The 25,776-nt window shown below is 34.7% G+C and overlaps 1 protein-coding gene across 1 annotated transcript in view; it reads left to right on the top strand.

Annotated features, from left to right (window-relative positions):
* The window catches only part of P5CDh1 (delta-1-Pyrroline-5-carboxylate dehydrogenase 1), a 94,744-nt gene extending 77,871 nt beyond the window's left edge, over window positions 1-16,873 (top strand). The window contains exons 10-12 of the mRNA XM_089093363.1: window positions 5,422-5,610; window positions 14,203-14,321; window positions 16,023-16,873. Coding sequence (XP_088949489.1) covers window positions 5,422-5,610; window positions 14,203-14,321; window positions 16,023-16,138 — 424 coding nt within the window. The 3' untranslated portion in view covers window positions 16,139-16,873. The remainder of the gene's footprint in view (window positions 1-5,421; window positions 5,611-14,202; window positions 14,322-16,022) is intronic.
* The last annotated feature ends 8,903 nt before the right edge of the window (window positions 16,874-25,776 follow it).

The following is a 25,776-nucleotide window of genomic DNA, read 5'->3' as shown; positions in this document are numbered from 1 at the left end:
TTTTCTTTTTACTGCAAAATATGCAAGAAAAACCTTAGCTGTTGCAAAGGCTTTTACATCTTGAATCAGCATGGTTTGTTGGACAAGCACAAGAAACAGCTTGCAATCCATCTTAATCTGTTACGGTTAAAATCCGTTGTGTAGATATGCTAGGCAGTAGTCCCAATCAGAAGAGTCATCAGCTAGCAATGGATGCAAACTCTTGAGATGTTTTGTGACAAACATGCTGTGTACAAAGCAGAAATCATTTGGGTACTCGAGTCCTTATAAGCTTTGATGTCTACAGCTTTGTGTGACGGAATCATTTATGTCTTTGAAGCCATGAATGACGATCAAAATCCCTTCCCACTTTGGTTCCTGTATTTCTCTTTTTTTCACACCTAAAAGTCCCTTGACAGGTCGTCAAGTCCCTTTTCTAATGAGCAGGAATCACTTCGAACCCTGATATGGCCTTTTGGTCTGCTGATGTTCCCTTTTAAGCATTGAGTTCTAACTTAATACCCAAATCAATTCTTGAGATACGCTCTTTTGGCAATGTACATGCACATAATGTCTTTTGTTTTATAGCTCAAATTTCCCCTCAATATTGCGAATGGAGTAGTGGGGTAAGAATAGTGGTGGTAGCTGTAGTAGTATTGGTAATATGCAAATATTGCCTTTCCCTTATCATTTCTTGAGTTACGTCCTTTATACAATTCGAATGCACATAACGTTTTTTGATTTAGCTTTACATTTTCTGAAAGGCTCATCCGAATGCCCTTCGTCTTCTTGGACAGTAAAGTGTAAACATGCATACCTTTCTCAATAAAATATATTAATGTAAACAATGAACGAATTGCCTAACTTACAGCCCTTGCCATGAGGACTGTGGGTGTGAGGGGGGGGGGGTTTATTGCCCTCGATTGACTTTTGACTCTCAAAAAGGGCACTAAAACTTCTGCCTTCCAATCAAATAAGCCCCATTTGTTCTAAGTTAATGCAACCATCCGTTCCATAAAGATCTTATATGCCCGGGGCATAACTTACAGTCCTTGCCCCTGGGATCTGGGGAGTTGTGTCCACCCTGAAGACATTGTTATGTGCTCTTTTGACTATTGGTAACAAAATGGCTATCTCATAATTTCGATCAAGTGTGTCTGGGGAAGAGGATGCCAGGGAGGGGGGGGGGGTTAGTTTCGCCCTATCACGTTTGACTCTCAAGAGACAACTAGAACTATACAATCCCAACCAACTGAGCCTCCTTTAAAGTTCACACGGCCACCCCTTCCATAAAAACCTTATATGCCCCCGGGCATAACTTAGTATCCTTACCCCCAGACAAGTTATTCCCCTTGTGTGTTCAGAACATTGTAATTAAAAAGGGCTGAGGAAGTGATAACACCGTCTCTGGTTCCTTTACGAACAGGAATTTGTCTTTTATCGGTTTTTGTAGGACTATTGCTGTGTTGAAGAATCCTGATATGGATATTAAGACGAGAGCAAATATGTCTTAGTGGTCTAATAATAGCAGTATTGACTACTCTCCCCTTTTTTAGCTTGGAATAACGTAGTGGCACGAATAAGGGAATCAAAAGCGTGCTTTACGTCGTCCCCCCTCACAGGGCCAATTGACAACTAGAAGCATTGCCGCGAATGCTATAGTAGTTGTTGATAAAGCATCATGTAGCAGATACCGCGTTAAAATCCATAGTCGTGGGGAAGGGTATTGGATTTGATTTAAGTTTTAGGTTGATTTAAAATCGCGTGTTTTATTGATAATCACAGCCAACACCAGGTCACGCAGGAAAAATTTTGACCGGTCTTTGTAGTCTCTGGGTTAGAGAATCAGGAGAAGTAGGGCTGGGTTTTCGTCTGATTATTTAGTAAGACATTGGATCATATTTTTCTTTTTCTCTTTTCGAAAAGTTCTTTTTTATTTTATTTTAGCTTCAATCAAAATAATTCAACCAGAAACTTGCTTTACAGTTTACTAAAGGATTTTACATTGTAGCATTTTGTCACTTCGGTCATGGTGTGACCCAAAGGGTTAAAAATATTTATGTTTATTTCCATTAGTGATACACAAATGGCTGGCCGATAGAGCCCTCTGGTTAAAAATAGAGCTCCTGTATAAAAACTTAGGTACTCCTAAGTTTTTATCCCGCTTGTGGTACGAGTCAGCTGGCCAAGCTTTATATTCCTCCCGAAAGTAAAAAGTAAAGCTGTAAGTTGTATTCTGCAAAGCTGTATTCTTTTGAACTTTAACTCTTTGTTAGTTTTTTGTATTCCAAGTCTTCTTTCATTTTAGAAGCGAATATACACCGGATTATTGCCTTGATAGTGTTAAAACATTAATAATGCACACTGGACTTCATAAGCTTTTTTGACTCTAGAACCAATTGCATTAGATGGTCCCTTACCCCCTTCAAATCTCATATACAACCCAAGTGCAAATTACAAAAAGTAACGCAAAGTAAAATAAATACCAAAACTTAGCCCCAAGGTCCTGTGCTCCTGGAATTTGAGTCTGGTGAAATGCCATACCCTAAATGGGTACAGATGCCCTAATTAAGAACCACTGATATGAATTGAACGATAAAATAAGAAGTTAAACTTCATTATGAAATATATTTGGTGTGAAAAACAGACCGTTTATAAAATAATTGACAACGATATCTACTCTCAGACAAACTTTTTCTTCTGCTATGTTTCAGGGCTTTTAACCATTAGTTAAGATGATTTAATTATTAAGAATAAGAAATGTAGTCCTAAGGTGAGATTGTTTTCCCGTGTAGAAATTTAGGTGAACTTGAAAAATTATGTGCTGTTGGTGGAAAATATAGATTTCTATTTGAATTCTATAGGAGTTGTACTCAAAATGACTATTTATTAAAATAAATTTTACTTTAAAAGAACAAAGATTACCATGTCTGAATGGCAACAACATAAAGCTAGAGAAATAAAGTGCATTGTATGCGATGGCGTTTTAGACTAAAATAATGTATTAACCATAAGCCCCTTTAAGTGCTTGTTCACTTGCGACAGCCCAGGACGTCAGCTTTCTATGCCTTCTTCCTACCCCCGCCAAAATTTGTGAGACTGCTTATTCTATTAAATGTCAAAAGAAAAGGGGGTGTCTAGATATATAGAGCGTGTCCGAAAGCTCTGGGTTCTTGTTTTATCTTGGATAAGGTGTTGGAGTTTTGTTGGATTTTTCATTCAGACTAGGATAATTGGTTGGATAATCTCAGACGAATTCATTTAACCAAACATCCAATGAAAGTGTAGGATTTTGCGCTGGATTTTTGAAGAAAAGAAATTATTTGATAAACTTGTGACGTATTGTTTATTTTTCTGTTAAATACTTAAGAAAAGGACTTGAAAATCCTCAATCGTATCATCCTCTAAATCGTGATTGATGCTTTTAATAAAAAATTTAAAGATTGAAAAAGGGAGAAAGAATCTTTGAAAGAAAGAATTAAATACATCAATTTGGCAAAGGAAGTAACAGTTTTCTGTTCCTCACTCATTAACATGTCCTCTTATGAACTAAATACTTTAAAAAAAGTTTTCACTTAACTGAATACAGAAAACTTGTTTACATTTTATTATCAGAGTAGCTTAAATCTATCAATTTTCCACTTCCCGCCATCTCTAATGTCTGTAGGCTATTTGTCGTAATGCCCTAATCAGACTCCTGCGAAGGACTAGACAAGATTATTATAAAATAGAATTTGAAAAAGCATTTGGAAGGTGAACCCCGCTAAGAGTAATTTTCTCATTTTTTCGAGGACATCGAATTATTATCCATGGATACAGCATATAGCATATGAAGATTGTATGATTGCTCGTCAAAAATCAGTAAAGTATCTTGGCATTATTATAGATGAGACTCTCAGTTTCCGACCCCATATTAAAACTTTATCTCGGATTTTATTCCAGCTATTTTCATTTTATCACGTAATTTGGGGATGGATCGTAAACTTAAATATATATTTGCAACTAGCATACTTAGGCTTCTCTATTTTTCTTTAATCCATCCCTATATTTTGTATTGTTCTTCTGTATGCTTGGGTACATTTTCTTCCATTATTAATCCTGTACGAATTATCCAAATGCTGTTGACAAAAATAGCACATTGTCAAAATATTTTTGTCAACAGCATTTGAAAAACTTGAAATGGTAGGAAAACTGTATATTTGAGTTGCCTATTAAATAATGTTTGAATTGCTATATATAAGTATGTTTGGAATATATTGTTCTTGAACAATTTATTTATATACTAGTGATGTTTTTAGAAACTTTTCAATAGAATAAAAAAACTCCTTACTTTCAGTTGAAAAAACTTGTTTTTTTAAATTTAATTTCTGATCTTTTTTAAATAATACCGGGAAATCCGGCTCTCTCTCCATGAAACACTCCGGTACTTTTGTATTATACGCCACTCGGTTAGGTTACGTATTTAATATATGCTATGCTTTACCCCCACCCCCATAAAACCGTGCTTTTGATTCCCAATTTCCAAAAGAAAAACTCAGTAGGAAACGATCCGAATAAGGAGCTAAAGAAATGGCTCCATGATTTATCTATTAGACGAGATTTGGATATAAAGTCTGAGATTGTGGAAACTTTGCCCCCTGAAAGTGCTTTATTTTCTATCTGACAAAATCTAGAAACTGGAAAATACTAAAATATATGCGATGCATAGAAAAAATCATGAAAAAAACGCACGAGAAAATCATTCGATATATCCTTTTAATAAGTTATCCTCAAGAGATGATAGGGCTCACTTTGTTAAGTAGTAGCATAAATTTCGAATGATACGATAACATAAGCACAGTAAAGAACTATCGTGATTCGGGGGAGGGAGGCCAGTAGTACCTTACCCCTCCTAATGTTAAAATATTATTAACTAAAAAAAACGTTTTCCCAGATATTAAATTCTGTTATTAGGTTGATAAAGTATTTCATTTAAGTGTTTTATGATGATCGCTGTTATGAAATATATATAGCCCACAGGCTATAGTAATTTGGTTGGATCCAGGTGTTTTGTAACTACGACTATTTCTCAATAATTGTTGACACCTAATTTCAAGTGGGTAAATTTACAGTTCATTGATAATTTCGCTAGGTTAGACATGAATATAGCATTTAATATTTCTTTTAACGCTGATTTCAAACTTGCAAATCAATATGTTAGTATTTGTTTGCAGAAAAAGAAGCACATTCTGCACATTGGCTTTTGGACAATAACGTAGGATATCTTGCTGGATTTCGTATTGGATTTTTGCGTACAACATCTTTCGGACACACCCCTATTGTAGATTTAACTTCTTATCATTGTGGTTTGCACCATACTTATGACTAGTGTGGCGCCCTCATCCGCTTGTGTATTTCACTGTATAACAATGCGTTCAGGAATTTTGATTGTTTTCTTTTCAGTACTGGTTATTACGCAGAGCCTACATTTATCAAGACCTCAAATCCGCTTGACCGAATAATGAAAGAGGAAATTTTTGGGCCCGTTCTTACTGCTTACGTTTACCGTGATGAAGACATCTATGATGTCATGGAACTACTTCAAAAAACAACTGACTATGCACTGACTGGTGCTGTATTTGCTGAAGACAAGTAAGCCTCACTGTTTAATTAGAAAAGGTAACTATGTCCAAAAATGAGCAAAAATAGAATCAAATAATATACCAAGCGTAAAACTATCACAAATCAGCATCAATCAATAAATAAATAAAAAAAAGAAACGAACAGAAAATATAATAAATAACCGAGTCAAAATTAAAACGACCAGAAATTAACATGATTACGGCTCACAACGTCTATGCCTCCTCAAGACCAGATCATAATTTGCACTTTGCTGAAAAAAATACTAATGAATGTGCATTGTCAGTTTATTATACATATGCTCATATTTATTCCTTAAAATTTAAATAATATTTTATTTATTAAAGTTATAAAAGGGAAAATATTAATTTTTTTTCAGTAATGTACAAATTATGTTCGGGCCTTGATAAGGCATAGGGGTTGTGAGTCCTAATCATGTGATTTTCTGCTCGTTTTGAGTTTGACTCGGTTATTTATTGTATTTTCTGTTCGTTATGGATTTCATTTATTTATTGATGCTGATTTGTGGTAGCTTTACGCTTGGTAGATTATTTGATTCTATTTTTGCTCATTTTTGGTTTAATGGAGTTCCTTACTTTTCCCTAAAAAGTTATTTTGTGGCAAAAGTTTATTTTAATTAATTTCTGTTCGTTTTATATTGGCATAGTCTTTTCCAGGGAGAAAGAATTGGAAGGCTGATTGCCCTCCAATCAGTTTTGACTCTTAAAAAGGGCACTAAAACTTTGAATTTCCAATCAAATTAGCTCCCTTAAAATTTCAATCATGTTACTAGATATGATAGAGTGGCCTATAGTTTTTAGTTTAATTGAAATTCCCCCTAAACGTTGCCTAAAAGTTTCAACTTATTGCCCTTAGTGGCATTAGTTGCAGTAATCGTAGAAGTTGTATTACAAGTATACACATAGTGTCTTCTGGCTAGTTCAAATTCCACCACAACTTACCCTCAAAGGTCTAACTTAATAAAGTAAGACGTTATTGTTATATTGTCAACCTTTTAACAATCTACATGGTCATTGTTTGTTTTGATTTAGTTCAGCATCTGCCTAAACATTCCTTGAAAGCTTCACCTTAATATTCTTAGCTTGTGTAGTAGCAATAGTTGTAGTAGTAGTAGTAGTAGCATTAGTAGTTGTATGCACATATAACCTTTGTTTTTTTTTCAACATCCCATTTAACACACGATGTCCCAACTTTATATTGAAAATAAATTCTTAAAATACGCTCTTTTTTGACAATCTAAATGCACATAGTGTCTTTTGTTAGTTCGAAGTTGCCATCAATTCTCTTAAATTTTACCTTCATAGACTTAGCTTTAATAGTGCTAGCATCACAGTAGTTGCGGTGTTAGTAGGAGAAGTAGCTGCAGTGTTAGTGTTGTATTAGTAGTAGTAGTAACATTAGTATTAGTAGTATTAATTTTGGTAGTAGCATGTACATCTTGCCTTCTCATCGGCTGAAATATCCCTTTCATAATGCCCCAGAAGTTTCACCTTGGCATGGTAAGCCGTTCCAAAAATATTGCTGATTTTTGCTTTTGAATCTTTTTTGACGCCCTTTTCATCTTGATACTCTAAGCCTTACAAGTTGTTGCAATTGAAGTAGAAGTTGGAGTAGTTTAGTAGTAGTGGTAGTAGTATTTGTAAAAGTAGCAGTGGAAGCAGTGCTAATAGTGACATGAATATATTACCTTTTTGTCAATTGATCTTCTCCTTTAAGTATTCTCTGAAAGTTCCAACTTAATACCCAAAGTCATTCTTGAGATACGCCCTTTTGACATTCTGCATGCAAATAGTTAGTTTTCATTTAGTTCAAATTTTCCCTCAATATTCTGTCAAATTTTTACCTGCATACGCTTAGCCTTAATTGTACTAGTATCATAATAGTGGTGGTAGTAGTAAGAACAGCAGTTGCAGAAATAATGTGTTATTATTGGTAGTAGTAACAGTAGTAGCAGCAGTATTAATAGCAGTAGTAGCAGGTATATTTTGCCCTTTGTTCAACTGAATATCCAACTAATGATATCCCTGAAGTTTCCTCTTGATAAGATAAGCCGTTCTAAAGATATTGCTGATACGTCCATTTCAGCAATCTCTATGTACATACTATATATTGATTTAGTTCAACTTTCCCCTCAACGTTTCCTCAGATATTTATTTCAGTATCCTCAGCCTTAGTAGTACCCGCTACGGAAGTAGATGTTTTAGGGATAGTAGTGGTAGCAGTAGGACTAGTTGTGGTAGCAGTAAAAGCCAGGGCAGTAGTAGTAGTAGTGTGCAAATGATGTATTTTTGGTCAATTGATTATGTCCCTTATCATTTCCTGAAAGTTACAAATTAGAATGTTCAGACATTCCTGAGTTACACCCTTTTGACAATCGATAGACACATAATGGATTTAGTTTAACAGTCCCCTAAACATTCCCTGAAAGACTTACCTTAATTCCTTTCGCATTTTGGGAAAGTAGTGTTCAAACATGTATACCTTTTTTCAATAACATATATTATCATAGGCAGCGCGCCAGCGCTGCCTAAGTAAAGAACGATGTGGGCACAATGTGTTTTTTTTTTGTTGTTGTTTTTTTTCTCCATACCCCCGGGCACTTCGTATCGAAAGAGTTGTCGTAGAAAGTTCGAAAGGCCTCATTCGTTTGGAAATTGGGGTGGATAGTGCCCTGTTTAAGATTCAAAAGTGATTGGAGGGCAACTAGCCCCCCCCCACACCCATCACTCCCCCAAACAACACCAATCAAAAATTTGATAAAGCCGTTTAGTTCAGTATTGTTGATTTCTAGATAGAAAATAGCTTTTTGAAGAGGACACTCCCCCACAGCCCTCGGGGCAAGGGTTTTAAGTTATGCCCGGGGGGTATATAAGGTTTTTATAGAAGGTGTAGTCGTAGAAGCTTCAAAAAAGCTCATCCGATTGGAAATTCAAAGGACTAGTGCCCTTTTTAATAGTCGAAAGCGATTGGAGGGCAACTAGCAACCCCCCCGCCCCCCGCCCATCATTCCCCCAAACACATCCAATCAAAATTTTGAGATAGCCATTTTGTTCATTTCAGCGTAATTGATTTCCAGATAGAAAATATGTTTTTGAGGAAGCCACTCCCCCGCAACCCTCGGGACAAGGGTTTTAAGTTATGCCCAGGGGGCATATAAAGTTTTTATAGAACGTGTTGTCGTAGAAACTTCAAAAAAGGCTAATTCGATTCAAACGGCTAGTGCCCTTTTTGATAGTCGAAAGTGATTGGAGGGCAACTAGCCCCCCCGCCCGCGTCCATCATTCCCCCAAACACAACCAATCAAAATTTTGAGATAGTCATTTTGTTCAGCGATGTTGATTTCCAGATCGAAAATATGTTTTGAGGAGGACACTCCCCTACAACCCTTGGGGCAAGGGTTTTAAGTTATGCCCTGGGGGCACATAAGGCTTTTGTAGAAGGAGTTGCCGTAGAAACTTCAAAAAAAGGCTCATTCGATTGGAAATTCAAAGGGCTAATGTCCTTTTTAATAGTCAAAAGTGATTAGATGGCAAATACCCCCCCGCCCCCCCACGCCCATTATTCCCCCAAACACATCCAGTATAAATTTTGAGATAGCCATTTTGCTCACCGTAGTTGTTTTCCAGATAGGAAATATATTTTTGATGAGGACACTCTCCCACAACCCTCGGGGCAAGGGTTTTAAGTTACGGCCTGGGGGCATATAAGGTTTTTATAGAAGGTGTTGTCATAGAAACGTCAAAAAAGGCTCATTTGATTGGAAATTCAAAGGGCTAGTGTCCTTTTTAATAGTTGAAAGTGATTGGACGATAACTAACCCCCCTCTCACGCCCAACTTTTCATGGGCAGCGCGCGAGCGCTGCCTAAGTAAAGAATGATGTGGGCACAATGTGTTTTTGCTTGTTTTTTTTCTCCATACCTGGGCACTTCGTATCGAAGGAGTCGTCGTGGAAACTTCGAAAAGGGCTCATTCGATTAGAAATTGGAGTGGCTAGTGCCCTTTTTAATGAGTGGCTAAAAGTGCCCTTTTAAAGTCGAAAGCGATTGGAGGGCAACTAGCCCACCCCCACGCCCATCATTCTCCCAAACACATCTAATCAAAATTTTGAGAGAGCCATTTGATTTAGAGTAATTGATTTACTTTTAGTATATATGTTTTTGAGGAGTATAATTCCAAACTGCCCCCAGAACAAGTGTTTTAAGTTACCCGCTGGAGGAACTTATGGTCTTTATAGATGGTTTTGTTATAAAAACTCAAAAAAGGCTCAATCGATTGGAAATTCAAAGGGCTAGTACCTTTTTTAATAGTCGAAAGTGTTTGGAGGGCAACTAGCCCCCCCCCTACGCCCATCATTCCCCAAAATACATCCAATCAAAATTTTGAGATTGTTATTTTGTTCAGCGTAGTTGATTTCCCGATATAAAATATGTTTTTGAGGAGGACACTCCCCCACAACCCTCAGGGCAAGGGTTTTAAGTTATGCCCTGGAGGCATATTAGGTTTTTATAGAAGGCGTTGTCTTAGAAACTTCAAAACAGGCTCATTCGATTGTAAATTCAAAGGGCTAGTTCCATTCTCAATAATTGAAAATGATTGGAGGGGAATTAGCCCCTCCCCCATGCCCATCAATTTCCCAAACAGATCCAATTAAAATTTTTAGATAGCCATTTTGTTCAGCGTCGTTGATTTCCAGATAGAAAATTGGTTTTTGAGGAAGACACTCCCCAGCATTCCTCAGGGCAAGGGTTTTAAGTTATATCCTGGGGTAGATAAGGTTTTTATAGGTTTATAAGGTTTTAATAAGGTTTTTATAGAAGGCGTTGTCATAGAAACTTCAATAGAGGCTCATTTGATTGGAAATTCAAAGAGCTAATGTCCTTTTTAATAGTCGAAAGTGATTGGAGGGCAACTAGCCCCCCCCCCCCACGTCTATCATTCACCCAAACACATTCAATCAAAATTTTGAGATAAGCATTTTGTTCAGCGTAGTTGATTTTCTGATAGAAAATATGTTTTTGAGGAGGACACTCCCCCACAACCCTCAGGGCAAGGTATTAAGTTATGCCCAGGAGGTATGTAATGTTTTTATAGGTGTTGTCGTAGAAACTTCAAGAAAAGCTTATTCGATTGGAAATTCAACGGGCTAATACCCTTTTTAATAGTCGAAAGTGATTGGAGGGTAACTATACCCCCCCCCCCCCCCGACGCCCATCATTCCCCCAAAAACATGCAATAAAAATTTTGAGATAGCCATTTTGTTCAGCGTAGTTGGTTTACAGATAGAAAATATGTTTTTGAGGAGGATAATCCGCCACAGCCTCCAGGGCAAGGGTTTTAAGATATGCCCTGGGGCCATATAAGGTTTTTTATAGAAGACGTCGTAGAAACTTCAGAAAACGACTCATTCGATTCCAAATTCAAAGGGCTAGTGCCCTTTTTAATTGTTGAAAGTGATTAGTAATATTTTTTGTTGTGTTGTTGTTTAGACCAGGGCACTTCGTATCAAAGGAGTTGTCGTGGGAACTTCAAAAGGTTCTCATTCGATTGAAAATAGAAAGGGCTGATGCCCTTTTTAATAGTCGAAAGTGATTGGAGGGCAACTAATACCCCTTCCACACCCACCCACCCATTTGCCCATTATGTTTAAAAACTAAATGTTGCCTTAAAATTAAATTAAAATGCACTGTGATAATGCTAATTCCCAATAAGACATCTCAGCAGGCATTTCCCAAGAACAAGTGAGGGTATTATGTTCAAACTTTCGAGGCTACTTCTGCTCTTAATATTTAACCAAATCAAAATAGTGTAAGTGTATCAAAGCTATCAAAGAAAGTAAACAGATTTTTTCCGAATGGTGTCAAGTTTTCCATTTCAGGTTATCTAGAGGAGGTATGAAACTAAGTTAAACAGTACTATTTGTGTCTAGATTTTTAAAATGGTGTATGCTTTTGAAAATTGCTGAAAATATTTTTCCACCATACAAATAGCAGGCTAAACTATAAAGTCTTAAAAAATGAAAAGACTTAAAGTGTTATTTTCTTTTTCCCTGAAAAGACTATGTCAATATAAAACGAACAGAAATTAAGTAAAAAAAACTTTTTCCACAAAATAAGTTTTTCAAAGAAAAGTAAAGAACTCCATTAAACAAAAAATGAGCAAAAATAAAATCAAATAATCTACCATGCTCGAAACTACCACAAATCAGCATCGATAAATAAATGAAACCCAAAACGAACAAAAATTAACATAAGTCGGGCGGAAAACCCCTATGCCTTCCCAAGGCCAGAACAAAATTTGCACTTTACTGAAAAAAATATAAATGTTTTTACTTTTATAAATTTAATAAATCAAATAATTTTAACATTTTGATTACTAAATATCAGTATATGTATATTAAACTGACAATGTACATTCATTTGTATTTTTCAGTAAAGTGCAAATTTTGTTCTGGCCTTGGGGAGGCATAGGGGGTTTTCCCTATTATTGAACCTTTCAACGATTCTGAAAAAAAAACAAATGTCTCAATGTCTAAATGTTTTTTTAAATGATGGACGAGGGAGGGGGGGGGCTTGTTGCTCTAAAATCACTTTGGTTCTTAAAAAGTGCGCTATAATATCCAATTTCAAATTAGATAAGCCCCATCTGAAGTATATGCGACCAGCCATTCCATTAAGAACCTTATATGCCCCCAGGGCATAACTTACAACTCATGTCCCGGAGCTCTTGAGAGGTTGTGCTAACCCTAGAGCCATTGTTATGTTGCTAACCCTAGAGCCATTGTTATTTGGACCATTTTGAACAAAATGGCTATATCACAATTTCAATCACATGCATTTGGTGGAAATAGGGGTATTCGGGGGGATGGGCTAGTTAAAACTAATTTAAATAAAACTATCCTAGCATTCATTTGTCAACTTCATAAATGTCCTTTAAGTGTGTCCAGTTCAAGTGTGTCAGATTCTACTACTCGCTAATCTCTAATGAAAGAAATATGGCAAAGGTAATCTTGTGTACGAGTTTTCATCAATGTTGATCTATGGTATTTTAAATTTTGTAACATGAGTTTAAAGAATAGCAACATAAGTATGAAGGATAAATATTCTCCAGAGCCGTTGGTGGTGCATAGGACGTCCAATCGACTTTTCAGCTGCTAGGTCTTTTTACAGAGACTGGTAGGAAGCTTCTCGTCCAACCTTGCGGCAAATAAAATGGAGCCCAATATTACCGACTGAGTATCAATCCACTGAGCTACCGTCAGGCTAAAGTTGCCAGCATAGTAATATATTAAGTTTTATATTAACGCTCAATAATGTCTTTCTCATTAGAGGGTTTTCAATTTCGATAACCTATCTTAAGTAGCTGCTGTAGATCTGTTTTAACATGTTCGTAACCAAAAGTTACTACAAACACCTTTTTTCAGTAGGTACGTCATCAAATCTTATTTGATGATATTCCTTTTTTTTTGCTAAGGATTATGGCTTGCCGTTGGTGATATACGAATGAATTCACTATCATAGTCAGCGTATAACCTATTTTTATGTCATTTGTGTTCCTTAGTCTAAGTCTAATTATGAAACTCCAATTGTCAAGAGACAGCAATAAACTCCAAAGAACAGCAATAATTACACTGAATAACACTGAAATGTGCTACTCAAAATATTACTTCGACGCTTTGTCCAAAAATTCGATTGGATTTTAAAGTTTCTCTTCTACTCTTTAGGTGAAAGTAAAATTGGTTAGTTTTCCTCTGGTAAACATTCAAAATGAAATGTAACCAAATTTTTAGCACTCAATTTTTGCTTCCACTAGTGTTTGTTTTAAATTGATTTTCTGAGATCTCCTTTAGTTTAGAGAATTAAAAATTTTAAACTTCATCTTGAAAAATCGGGTGCTGATAAAATTTGGTTACCATTTGGAATTGATGCTCAAAATATTTTGCGTTTAGGAAACTTTCTTAAACGACCATATTTAATATCTGAAGAAGTAAAATATTCACTTTTCTCAAAATCCAGATTTCAAAAATTAAATTTTCGCAGCGCAAGACCCCTAGCTGATGGAAATATTCGGGCGACATTTTTGAATTCAGTATAAAAAGTTACAGCAGAAGTGTTTAATGCTTTTTTTGCTTCTGCTCAGTTATGTTGACTCTATCCCTGTCAAAGAGTTTCTCTCAAATACTGTATAATATACTTTTTCAATAGTTTTCTGTGAAAATGAATATTCCTGGTAACAAATTCCTTAAACACCACTCCTCAGATTATATTTCCTCTTCTTCTTGTTTTGATTGTTTTTTTCTTGTGGAGGTGCTTTCACATAATCTCATCACCGTAATCAAATTTGGGGATTTATCTTTTATAACAGTTTGTCGAATGTGTCTATACGGATAAGAACCATGTCTAATACAGTGCTGAGGACCATGTCTAACTCAGTGCTGAACGTATCCAGGAGGATGGAGATGTGTTCTGACTGACATTGTTTCCTCAGAACTTCAGTGTCAGAATTATTTGACGTGACCTTCTATATTGTCTGGCATCATGTAATTCCAATAACATTCAAGATTTAAGCATATCCTTATTTTTCAGGGATTTCTTGACTCGTGCTGCTCAAGAATTAAAATACAGCTGTGGGAATTTCTACATTAATGACAAATCAACTGGAGCAGTTGTTGGACAGCAGCCCTTTGGTGGAAGTAGACTTTCAGGTAAGGTGGCTGTTGAATGACGAGTAATCTTACTTGCTACTTTCTGTGCTCCTTTTGGAGTCCTGCAGTAGTATAGGTATTTCAAACAAACTTGAGCTGGGGGATAAGATAATTGCTCCTTCACACAAGATTAGTCTAATAATGTCATTTTGGAGGATTATGTTTAAATCTATAAAAATCGTTATGTATGGATCTAAAGACTCGGTTTTTTAAGTACCCTCTGCCTCCTTGACTCAAGTAATCATTCACCTCCTCCCCCTTTCCCACAAACGCACAAAAGTGCTGGTCTGTGTTTGTATCTTATAAAAATCTAATTAGTTTTGTCGTTTTTTTTTCTTGTGTAAGCACTCTTTTGTGTTTTCCTTATCCTTTCGATGTCTATGGTATAGTTTAAAGAAGAAGGCTAGCCTTTCAAATATTGGGCGTTGATTGATCGTTAGACTTTCATTTGTGTTTTTTTTATTTTTTATTTTTTTAGTTCCCTTGTGGTTTTCAAACCGTAGTTTGTTTTAGAAGTAGTACTTTTCAGAAAGCGTTTCCTTTATGTGAGAGAGGTGATGGCACGCTTATGGTGACTTCGTTTATTAGTACATAAGCGAGGTCACGAAGTATGTTGAATTTGACAGATTGATGAAGCTAAACTCTTTAAAAAAAATTTTGCATGTTGATTTTTGCAGAATTTGGAAAGAATACTGAATTCTAGTCCCTTATGTTGCTTTCCGAATGGTACAAGGAAAAACTTTTTTCCCCTCATTGCTATACTTCATGCAACTTTTACTTGTATTTTTCGCTCATTTCTGGAAAGGCAAATTGATATCCAATGTATTGCGAAAAGTTGGGTGTAAAAGCGTGGAATTTACCAAATTGACCAAAAGTTTTGACATGCTATAAACCAAAACGTGTGGGCTTTTATTATATAGTCTATAAATTTGTAAAACCTATGTACAAAATTATAAAACATTTTTTCTGCCTCAGATGTTTAAATTGAGTTCCTTAAGCATGCCTTTATATCGAGGAGGTAAGAATCCGCGTGAGATTGATTCTAACGACTTTCCCCGGGAAAACTTACCCCTCCCTGCCCTCTTGCACCTGTGTGTATACTTCACCTTAAATTTAGTTTCTATAGGCTACAGTAGGCTCTATTTATGCAGATGCAAAGATACGAACCTTTTCATCCTCGCAAGCGTAATTGGAGCACAGTAACTTTTAGTGTGTACGGGACACAGTTAGTACAATTTAAACACACAGTGATATTATATCTTGAGTCGACTCAAGTAAAGGAATGCAATGCTCAGAGCAAATTATCATTTTAAGAAAAGGTGTTTTGAGGAAATCGACTTCGTAGTTTGAGTTTTTCTATTTTAATAATGCTAGGTAACTGCTTTATTCTCACGTATTATAGGGATCTTTAGACTAAATAAAATTCTGACAAAACAATCGAATTCCAAGCAAATTAGTACAATGGACGATGCTTTTGGCTCATTTTGGCTCAATCCTTCAGCTGTATTAACTAGTAGTTTTGTTTTAATTTTTTTTTTTTTTAAGGATGGTGAAATGCTTAAAACTCAAAACGTAAACATGCTACATAAACACACTTTTCTGAGTATGTCAGAATAAATTTTTAAGAGATTCAGTTGACTAGATATTTTTTTTTCGTCGTAGATGGTTCTCAAATTAAAGATATTCTTATTCTTTTTTTAGGAACCAATGATAAAGCAGGCGCTCCGCATTACATAAGCCGTTGGGGATCATATCAGAGTGTTAAGGAAAGTTTCACAAAGCTGAACACATGGAAATATCCTTACATGGAAAATTGAAGATTTGGCTGATTATCTTTTGTTATATACAGCATAGTCTAAAGCTATATGTATAAAGTTTTTGATTGCAGGGGAAATCCCCTCTTTTTTATTGGAGAATTCTTTTCATTTTGGTCGTTTTCGGTCTAAAGAATTATAACCTGCTAGAGATAAGTACCTGTAGTTTGACTATCCTTTGTATACATTTTCCAAAAGGCTTTTACAGACATTGAGTTTTTCAAGCTGTTTCGTGAATGTGGGCTTACTTTATTCCAAGTTTTGGAATGTAAGTTTTCTATAAATTAACGCTCGGTTTTGGCAGTTTTGACGCTACTTTTGTTAGTTCTGGGAGCTCGCCTTTGCAAAACTAAGACTTTGTAGTGAATCTCTGGAAGTGTTTATGGCAAAAATGAAAATGATTAAATCTAACTTGAAATGCTTTATACTCTATTAATCTTATCAATTTTTCCTCAAATCTATCAAATCTCTATTAAGTGGTTGCTTTCATCTCTGGTAGTTCTCCGAGTTTTTGGATTCCTTCTGTTTTGAAATCTGGATAATTATTATGCATATTGGTATCTTTGAACTAATAACCAATTAGGAAATCCAAATAAAGTTACAAGTATATTTCTAATTTCAAATAGGTTCTGATGTACGCACTACGAAAGATTTATATCTGCCAGATGTCTTCGTAGTTTACTTAGTCAAAACTTTCTTTCTTTTTTTCATCCAAAAGTTTCTTTCTTAGCCTGAAAATTAGTTAGGTTTCCTCCGAAGTACCTTATGATCTGGCTTGTTTTTCCCAACTGTTAATGCACCTGGGTAGTAGAGATTTTCACCACATTCTAGCCAAGAATCTTAACTAGAGTAAATCGTCTTAGAATGCAGAGGCATTCCCGAGTTTTACATAAGTCAGATTGCCAATTCTAGAGATTGCTATTAAAATTTTAGATTAAATATAGATTGATTCTGCTGTCGAAATTTTCTATCTTGAAAACATGCCAATTTTGAATTTGGATATGTTTGTCTTCTCTGTCTTAAGTTATGGGTTACTTCTAGCAGAAAATCATTCGTTTTAAGATTTTGCACACATAAAAGACCTATATATTTTAAAGAATCAAAGTTGTTTCCTCTTAAATTAATGGAAAATTAATTCTTCTCAACTTTTTGTTTACTTGGATAGTTAATGGTGATGCAAAGAATTTTCTAATTATTGTATGACATAATCTTGCCTTAAATGCCCTCCAAAAATGACTCATATATGTTTAGTTCTTTTGTAAAGCGGACTTGTGTGTTTTATAAAAAAGAAATAAGACTAGAAACAAATTTTGTAAAAAAAAAATGGATAGGGCTTTTTCGTCCCTGGTTTCTCCCAATTGATGTCCCTGCCTTCAGATAACGGGAAATTTTAATTTAAAGTGAGTTTTAGAAAGAGAAGCTAGAAACGTGACAAAAGAAATACATGTTGAGTCTTTGTGTATAGGGGTGTATTTTTAACTGAACTTTTTATTCAAACAATGCCTAGTCTATGATTTAGAAGCTTTTGGTTTTTTTTTAGCTGTCTTTATGGCTTATGATGATTATCCGGAAAGCCTTATTTCGGCTTGCAACTTCCAAATGTGATTGCTTTTTGCGGACTTTATTCAATATTTTTCTTTAAATAACTTTTTTAATTGATGTTATTCGCTGTCTTTATCAGAAGTACAATATTCCATCTTAGAATAAAGCTTTAAGGAGGGTAACTGAGGATTTTATATGAACTAATAGAAAGTTTTTAGTGTTATTCTATCAATGAAACCCATATTAAAATAAAATGTTAAAAGAGAAGTTAAATTAGCATTAGTCACAAAGTAGTAAAGTAAAAAAACTGCAAATTCTTCTCAGTTAGTTTTCTTGGAATTTAGAAGTGAGGTTGGAATTTAGTTTGTTAAAGTTGTTTGACATGCTTCTTTTTTTTCTTATGTGTCGGTTAATAAATCAGTGCTAATGCTGCTAGCAGATTAAATGACAATTTCCAAATTCACATGATGTAAAAGTATATATATATATATATATATATATATATATATATATATATATATATATATATATATATATATATATATATATATATATATATATATATATATATATATATATATATATATATATATATATATATATATATATATATATATATATATTTATATATATATATATATATATATATATATATATATATATATATATATATATATATATATATATATATATATGTATATATATATATATATATATATATATATATATATATATATATATATATATATATATATATATATATATATATATATATATATATATATATATATATATATATATATATATATATATATATATATATATATATATATATATTAATATGTTTGTATTAGATTTCAATGATGTGCGTTTTGCACTATAGTATGGATCTAGTCTACTTGACTTCTGAAAAATCGATGTGTCTTGAAGTTGCCAATCTTTTTTATCTTATGCAAACTCTTATTCCTAGGGAAATCTATTCTTTATCAACTATGAATCATTAGTGTCATCAGACACTAAAAATATAAAAAAAAGAGAAAAGAAAACAAGTGACTGAACCAATCTGGCTTGTAAAAGGCTCAAGTATGATGATACAATAAAAAATTAACATTAGTAAAAAGTAGGTAAATGTAGATGCGCCGTGGTGGGTTTCTTCTTTAAAGTTCGGTTTATATCCAGGCATTGGTAGGTTTTTACAGTTGAAATTATAAATGTTTATGAGCTTTTATAGATGAATATAAGAAATAAAATGAAATTTTAAACTTAATTTTTTAGGCTTTAGTGCTCCTCTGTTTGAATTGAATTACAGCAGTAAAATTATTTATTATCTCAAAACGAAGTAGCCTCCCTGATGAGCCTAAGTATAGATGGACAGATAAGTATGTTATCACTCCGATTCCTAAAACAAATATATCAATTGCCTGCATGGTGTATTTTTAGAGAGATTAAAACAAAATAAACACAAAATTCATAAAGGTACAATAATATTAGGCACGTAATTGCCTCTATCGTCAAACATGATATTTTTAAGAATATTAATAATAATTTATTTCAGCCCTCTTTGCATACATGAAATACACTTAGAGGTGTACAAAAATACAGAAAAATTATGTAAAAATGTAAACAATAAACAAGAAAAAACTCACAAAAAAACAAATAACATATCAGCTACTGAGGCAACACAAGACAGTTGTGTTGCTATACAGTTAAATGGAAGGTCGGCAATATTTTCTCGACTTTTACGGAACCTGTGCACAAGCTGGTCCGTTTTTGAAAAATATCAAAAACGCCATATCTACTCGAATGTTGTTACGGTTACGAGCAATTTTCTTCCGCTCAGATATTGTGAAAAAAAACAACTCCTCATTGGGACCAAGAAGAAGACAAATGGGGCGAAAAAAGCGTTGTAAAGTCTGCCTAGGGTTATTTTGTGAAACTGGCCTTGAACTCGAGCAAGTAGCCTGTACAATTTTCTAAGCTTTTCTTTCAACGCTGAGATAACAAGGAATTTAGTAGTTTTAACATTTGATCAAACGGGAGACCAAAATAATTCAGATAATGTGATGCAGAAATAGCTTCTAGGCCAACATTGATAGTTACGGGAGGTTGCTGAGACGAACTTTAGACGAGAATGCTAGTTTTAGAGGAGGTGACTTGGAGCCCAATCTCATAGAAACAAGAGTAGACTGTATTAGCTGTTTTTTGGGGAACTTGGAGGTCATATAGTAGTAGAAGTATATCGTCTGAGTAACAGAGGTGGCTGACATCAATATGGCTTTAATTAGAAATGGAGGAATATTTTTAGTAACGGTTCGGATGACAGTATTGAAAAGAGCTGGACTAAGCACAGATCGTTGTTACTCTCCTTTCCCGAAAAGTGGATTTTGCTCAGCTGGTATACTAAGCCGCACCCGTATGGACGTGTTACCATACCAATTCCATAAGAGATAACCGAGAGAAGGGTTTATTCCACTTCTTAATAGAGACAGAATAGCATGTGAATGGATAATTGAATCGAACGCCTTTGAAATGCCGATTGTTCACTCATACAAATTCTCTTTCAGTATCCTATATTGGCTTAAAATAGCCAAAAAAGTTGCGTATGCGTTATGCACATCCAACCCTTCATTAAAAGCAAACTGGTTGTCCCCATGGTCGCACCTTGTGTTTATTTCTTGGAAGATCAGCTTTTCAAATAGCAGACTAATTGTGGAGCAAACGGTAATTGGTCTGTACGATTCATAAGCCTTTGGGTTTCTGCCCTTGTTTTAGACATAGGTAACAAGACCTTCCGAAAGAGCAGTTGAAATATAATGCTAAGAATTACGAGCCTGAAATAATACTGACAAATAGTGTATAAGAAGCCGGGTAGTGGATAGGAGAGGTTCAGTTTGCAAACTGTCATATCCTGGGGCTTTACCAAGTTTCATTAGACGAATTTGGGCCTGGACAGCTGAAGGTTTAACAATGACAAAGTTCCTCCGGTTGTCAAGTTCTGACATTTGGTGGAGGAGAACAAGTTTATAGGTAGCTTCAACAGGAGGAGGATCATCGGAGAAAAACGAGGAAAAATGTCTTTCCCACGAAGCGATATTGATAGGGTTAGATTGCAAATAGCGACTTGGTGCTAGCTTTGAAACTCTCCTCCAAATCTTCTGGGGATTGTTTCTTATCTCACGTGTTGCCGTCTATTTTTTCGTGTTGCCGTCTACTTGTCTATTTTTTCGACGGCGGAGAGCTTCTCGGAACTCGCGTTTGGTTAACTTAGCCATTGACTGTGTCCCTGTTTTGACCCTTGTCCAAGGCACAGATACAGAAGAGGTGACCTTAAGAGTATGCGTCAATTCAGCTAGAATTGCAATCAAGGTCTAGCGCGTTCCTTTTCAGTAAAGTAGACAGAAGGGGAAAAGGGATTTTAATTTAAAATAACAAGCAAAGTAAAGAAAAGCCACCTATTGGTAGCTTGAATTTTATGAAGAACCTTTGATAGTGAAGTAAAAGCTGATGCAAACTTCTTATCAGAAATATGGGTACGGCAATTAGTCGGCATATAAATACACAACAATACAAAACATTCAAGCTCAACAGTAATATAGATATCACTCGAATATAACAAAGAAGCGGAGAAATTTTAATTTATGGCAATAGGTAAACCACCCGAAGGGCTACCAGTTGTAATATTTGCTGGCCTAAGAAAAAAAAACTGAGAATTAGGCGAACGCTGACATTGTTTTCACTTAAAAGGTGCTCAGCAAGACACAATATCAAGATTTTCGATAATTTCTAGTTTTTCACAAGCATCATTTAGTATTCTGATAAAAGAATGATATAAGTTTTTAACGCCCTAGAGCTGTATCATTCTTTCCTTGGCCTTGAGCAGGAAAGTGCTTTTTCATTTCTACACAAATAAAGCTGTTACTCTTGTGGGTTTTTTCAGAGTTTGCACATTTTATGTCTGCTTGGCATGCTTGATCCTTATTACTATTATCTTTACTGTTACTATTATCTACTAAACTTGGGCGGGTTTGAACACTCTCGAGCGAAATGTCCGAATCCATGAAAGTTGAGACACTGATTGGGTTTTTCGATCGCTCGAGTGACACGAAATAAACAATATTCGATCTTCACTCCAAACATCAATCCGTGATCAAGGTCATCATTTGTCTTAAACTTCAGTTACACAAGTCTTGAATTTCTTGGCTTTCAGCAAGCACGCAGATTTGAGAAACATCAAAATCAGTGTCCATTTTAATAATACTTGCGTACTCGTTTCTTGTAATCTTAGCCCGAATTTTCATACTATTAGGTATTGCACCCACTACCGCCATTGCAGAATTTTCATCCACCATGCGTACTACCAGTCTATTTCGGCGACTAACAATATGTTTCACCTTATCAGCACAGCCAAGTTTCTTCACAAAATCACGCTGATTTGTTGGGTTTTGTATATTAATATTGTCAGGAATATCTGAAAGCACCACAGGAACAGAAGGGGATTGGCGAGCTGTTAAACACTGAGTCTATATTTATTTTGTAAATTGCTATTTTGTATACAGTTGTTTCAAGGAATGTATTTTATGAACAGAATTTAAGGAACGTGGAATCCTGGGAAGTAGCAGGCTTATACCCTGTTATAGACCGAAACTGGTAACATGTTTCAGTTTCATAAGCGCCAAGTTAAAAAAATATTTGTTGAAACTCTTTTTCCAATTGCTGAAAAACAATTGTTTCAACCTTTGTTTGAAACAAAAACAATCCAGAGTATTCTCCCACTTTTTTAAAAATAGGATATATTATATTTAGATATAAAGTAAAATATCACTCAAGTGTCCATCATTGCTGTATCTGTAAGAATATATTATAGCATTATTGTCTGCTAAAAATTCACAGTTTGCATCTGCTTGACCGCAAATCCGGTGTGGCAATACAGAAATATGCGGCATTAAGAGATACGTCAGGTCACGCGATCAAAGAAGGATGTCTAAAATGATTTGGCCTTGTCCTGCTGAAGCCACTCGAGTACCTTCCCTTCCAAAGCCTTCCCGCTGAGCTTTTCAGCTTCCTAGAGAGACGTCAAGGAGGACAAAAGAAAGACACCTAGAATCTGGCCGAGTCACAAACTGAACCTATTACTGAGTTCAGGATGTTTGTTCATAGCTGGTCTACCCGATGGATTCCTTTCACGGAGCAGATCGCAACAAATTGTTCAGTATGAAACTCTATACGGGTGACGTGGTAGTGCCTCAAGTGCACGTCAACAAGTATCAACGAGGACAGATTTGGATTTTAAATTTTTGATAGCTTTGCATTTTTGGACTTATTTCAGAAATGCTATTCAAATCTTTAAAAGAGAAGTTTTATGCAAGTAATTTCACAAAATTTCGGCGGTTAGTTGAAACCTCCATTTTAAAATATCACGCTGACAGAATATAGATTGTAAAAATTTGAGGCTTTATTCAATTATGTAATAGGCAACAGCCTCTTCATTTAAATAAACCAAGAAATTTCAATACGATCCAGTCTTTGAAAAAAATTTAGATTAGCTCAACTCTAATCGATATTGCTCATTATTAATAGAAAAGGCAACTTTGCCGACATTGTCAAAGAAGAATGGCTTTAGTGATTCCAGTTGCCCAAGATGCATACCAAAAGCTAACTGCAGTTTTGAATTTTTTTTATTGGATAAATTGGATTTTCGTCGAACAGCATTTGACAATTTTAATTATTATCAAGTCAACCACATGTCAGAAAGTCAATAATATTTGATATATTCTATTGAAGAGTCATTAGAGATTCCTAAATTTGAGTTGAAAGTAGGTGATGAAGGTTATTAGTGAAAATTGAAACGAAACTTTAATTTAAGGTGTATTCTTTGTTCAAAATCCACAACTCCTTAGCCTCGGTTTGAAACAGCTATGGAAGGACTGTGCATGTGATTTGAAAGTAACCCTTTCTATATTTTAGATTAAATCACGACTTTTTGAAGAATGTTTTAGCTGCAGGTAATAACGGTGATGTGACTAAATTACGGTAGCTGTTTTTGTTAAAAGAGCTAAACTACTCGTGAAAGAGTTTAGAGATAACTTTCTGTTTTGTTATGGGTATTTATTCCAAGTTTCAATTGTTTTATGCTGAAGATAGTGAGTTCACGCGAGGTCAACACTGTGTAGTTGTCTTAATTTCCAGATCCATATTTTTTTCTTTGTAAAAAAGGTAAAAAATACTTGTAGAATGCTTAAATAATTGCCAAGTCAAAAGGTTTCTGAAGCGATATATATATATATATATATATATATATATATATATATATATATATATATATATATATATATATATATATATATATATATATATATATATATATATATATATATATATAATATATATATATATATATAATATATATATATATATATATATATATATATATATATATATATATAATACCAGGAGACCGGTGGCCTTGCCGCCGGTCCATAGCAGGCTATATATATATATATATATATATATATATATATATATATATATATATATATATATTGATTCGTATTGTCGTCGCTTGTCTTCCAACCTCAGACAATGTGAACCTCTTCTTGATTTTCTGGCGTCACAATAGGTTTGATACAACCACCCTGGGAAAAATACGAATTCTTCCTTAAAGTTTTCCGCTATTTAGATCGTTCTTGTGGCCGTAAATATGAATATTCCAGTTTTAACAGAAAAAAACTACATAACCGACTTCGATGGCAAATTTATAATCCCATAGATACACAATTATTGTTCGTTTAATTAATTTAACAAAGGTATATAATTCTAAAAACAAGGTGTTTTGTTGGCAGTTATCAACGCCTCCTTTAAATCAGCATTGTATCTTTGTTGTCCATTTTCAGGTGGTTGCAAAACTTTTAAGCTATATTGTTTTTTAACACAAGGAAATGCCACGTACAACATACTACGATTAAGAACAGGAATACGGAGGTCGACGCCAACAAATTAGAAAGTTAGGCCTTACGCCTTATGTATTGTCATTGCAAATTCAGGTCGTATTAAAATCGACGTCGTTTAATAGTCCATCCAAGTTTATCTTTTCTGGAGTCGAGTGTGACTCAAGAAATGTGAACTTTGTTTCCTGATTTTTCTCCAATAGGCCTAGTTATATTCGCCTTAATTATGTTGTTATATAATTCAGTTACAATAAGGTGGGTTCCATTGCACATCCCTTCTGACATATCTAAGTTACACAAAAGCATAACTATCTTATTTTCTTTATTTTTAAATCATGGGGTGGCAAATCCGAAGCTTCAGTTGAATTGAAGAATTCTGGAGCAGGCACGTACGCAGGAATTTGTTTCGGGGGGGGGGCCAAATTCTTCAAACCCATTATTCTGTGAGAAAAATCAGAAAATTATGGGAAAACGAAAAAAATCGTGAGATTTCGTACGTCGCTGTTCTGGAGTGAAGTCAATTCTTCTTTTCTCTTTGTCTTTTACAGAATCATAAATATATAAGATTTGTATTTTCTTTGGAGACGATCGACAATTTTTGCGCTTATTTTATTGATTTCTCTATGGAGTGAAGCTAAAATAACTCAATCCTTCATAAAATTGAAATTTTGATTTGATAGATATTCTCCAAATGCTTCCTCAATTAAATTACCACTAAAAATTATATCTGTCGGTAATTCGATTTCAGTGAAGTCCTTTTTAGGAAGATTTCCATTTCTCAGGTCCAGGATGTACTTTGCAAATGCTTTCTGTTCAGGATTAAATAAAAAATAACAAGTTTTTTCTAACTCAAAGCAAGGAACGACGTTAAAACTTAAAACGAAAAGAAATTATTCCGTATATGAAAGTGGCTGTCCCCTCCTCACCGCCTTGCTCTTTACGCTAAAGTTTTTCATTGTTTAAAAAAAATAGAGTTATGACAAAGTAAAACTTTTGCGTAAAGAGCGAGGCGTTGAGGAGGGGACATCCCCTTTCATATATGGAATAATTTCTGTTCGTTTCAAGTTTTAACGTCGTTCCTTACTTTCAGTTAAAAAAACTTGTTATTTTTAATTTAATTTTTGAACGTTTTGAATTAATGCAGGGGTTGATTTT

Source organism: Artemia sp. Qi Xiang Cuo, chromosome 8, assembly GCF_049724085.1.
Source record: "Artemia sp. Qi Xiang Cuo chromosome 8, ASM4972408v1, whole genome shotgun sequence".
Lineage (NCBI taxonomy): Eukaryota > Metazoa > Arthropoda > Branchiopoda > Anostraca > Artemiidae > Artemia > Artemia sp. Qi Xiang Cuo.
Note: the sequence above shows the minus strand (reverse complement) of the source record. Positions and strands in the feature narration are given on the sequence as shown.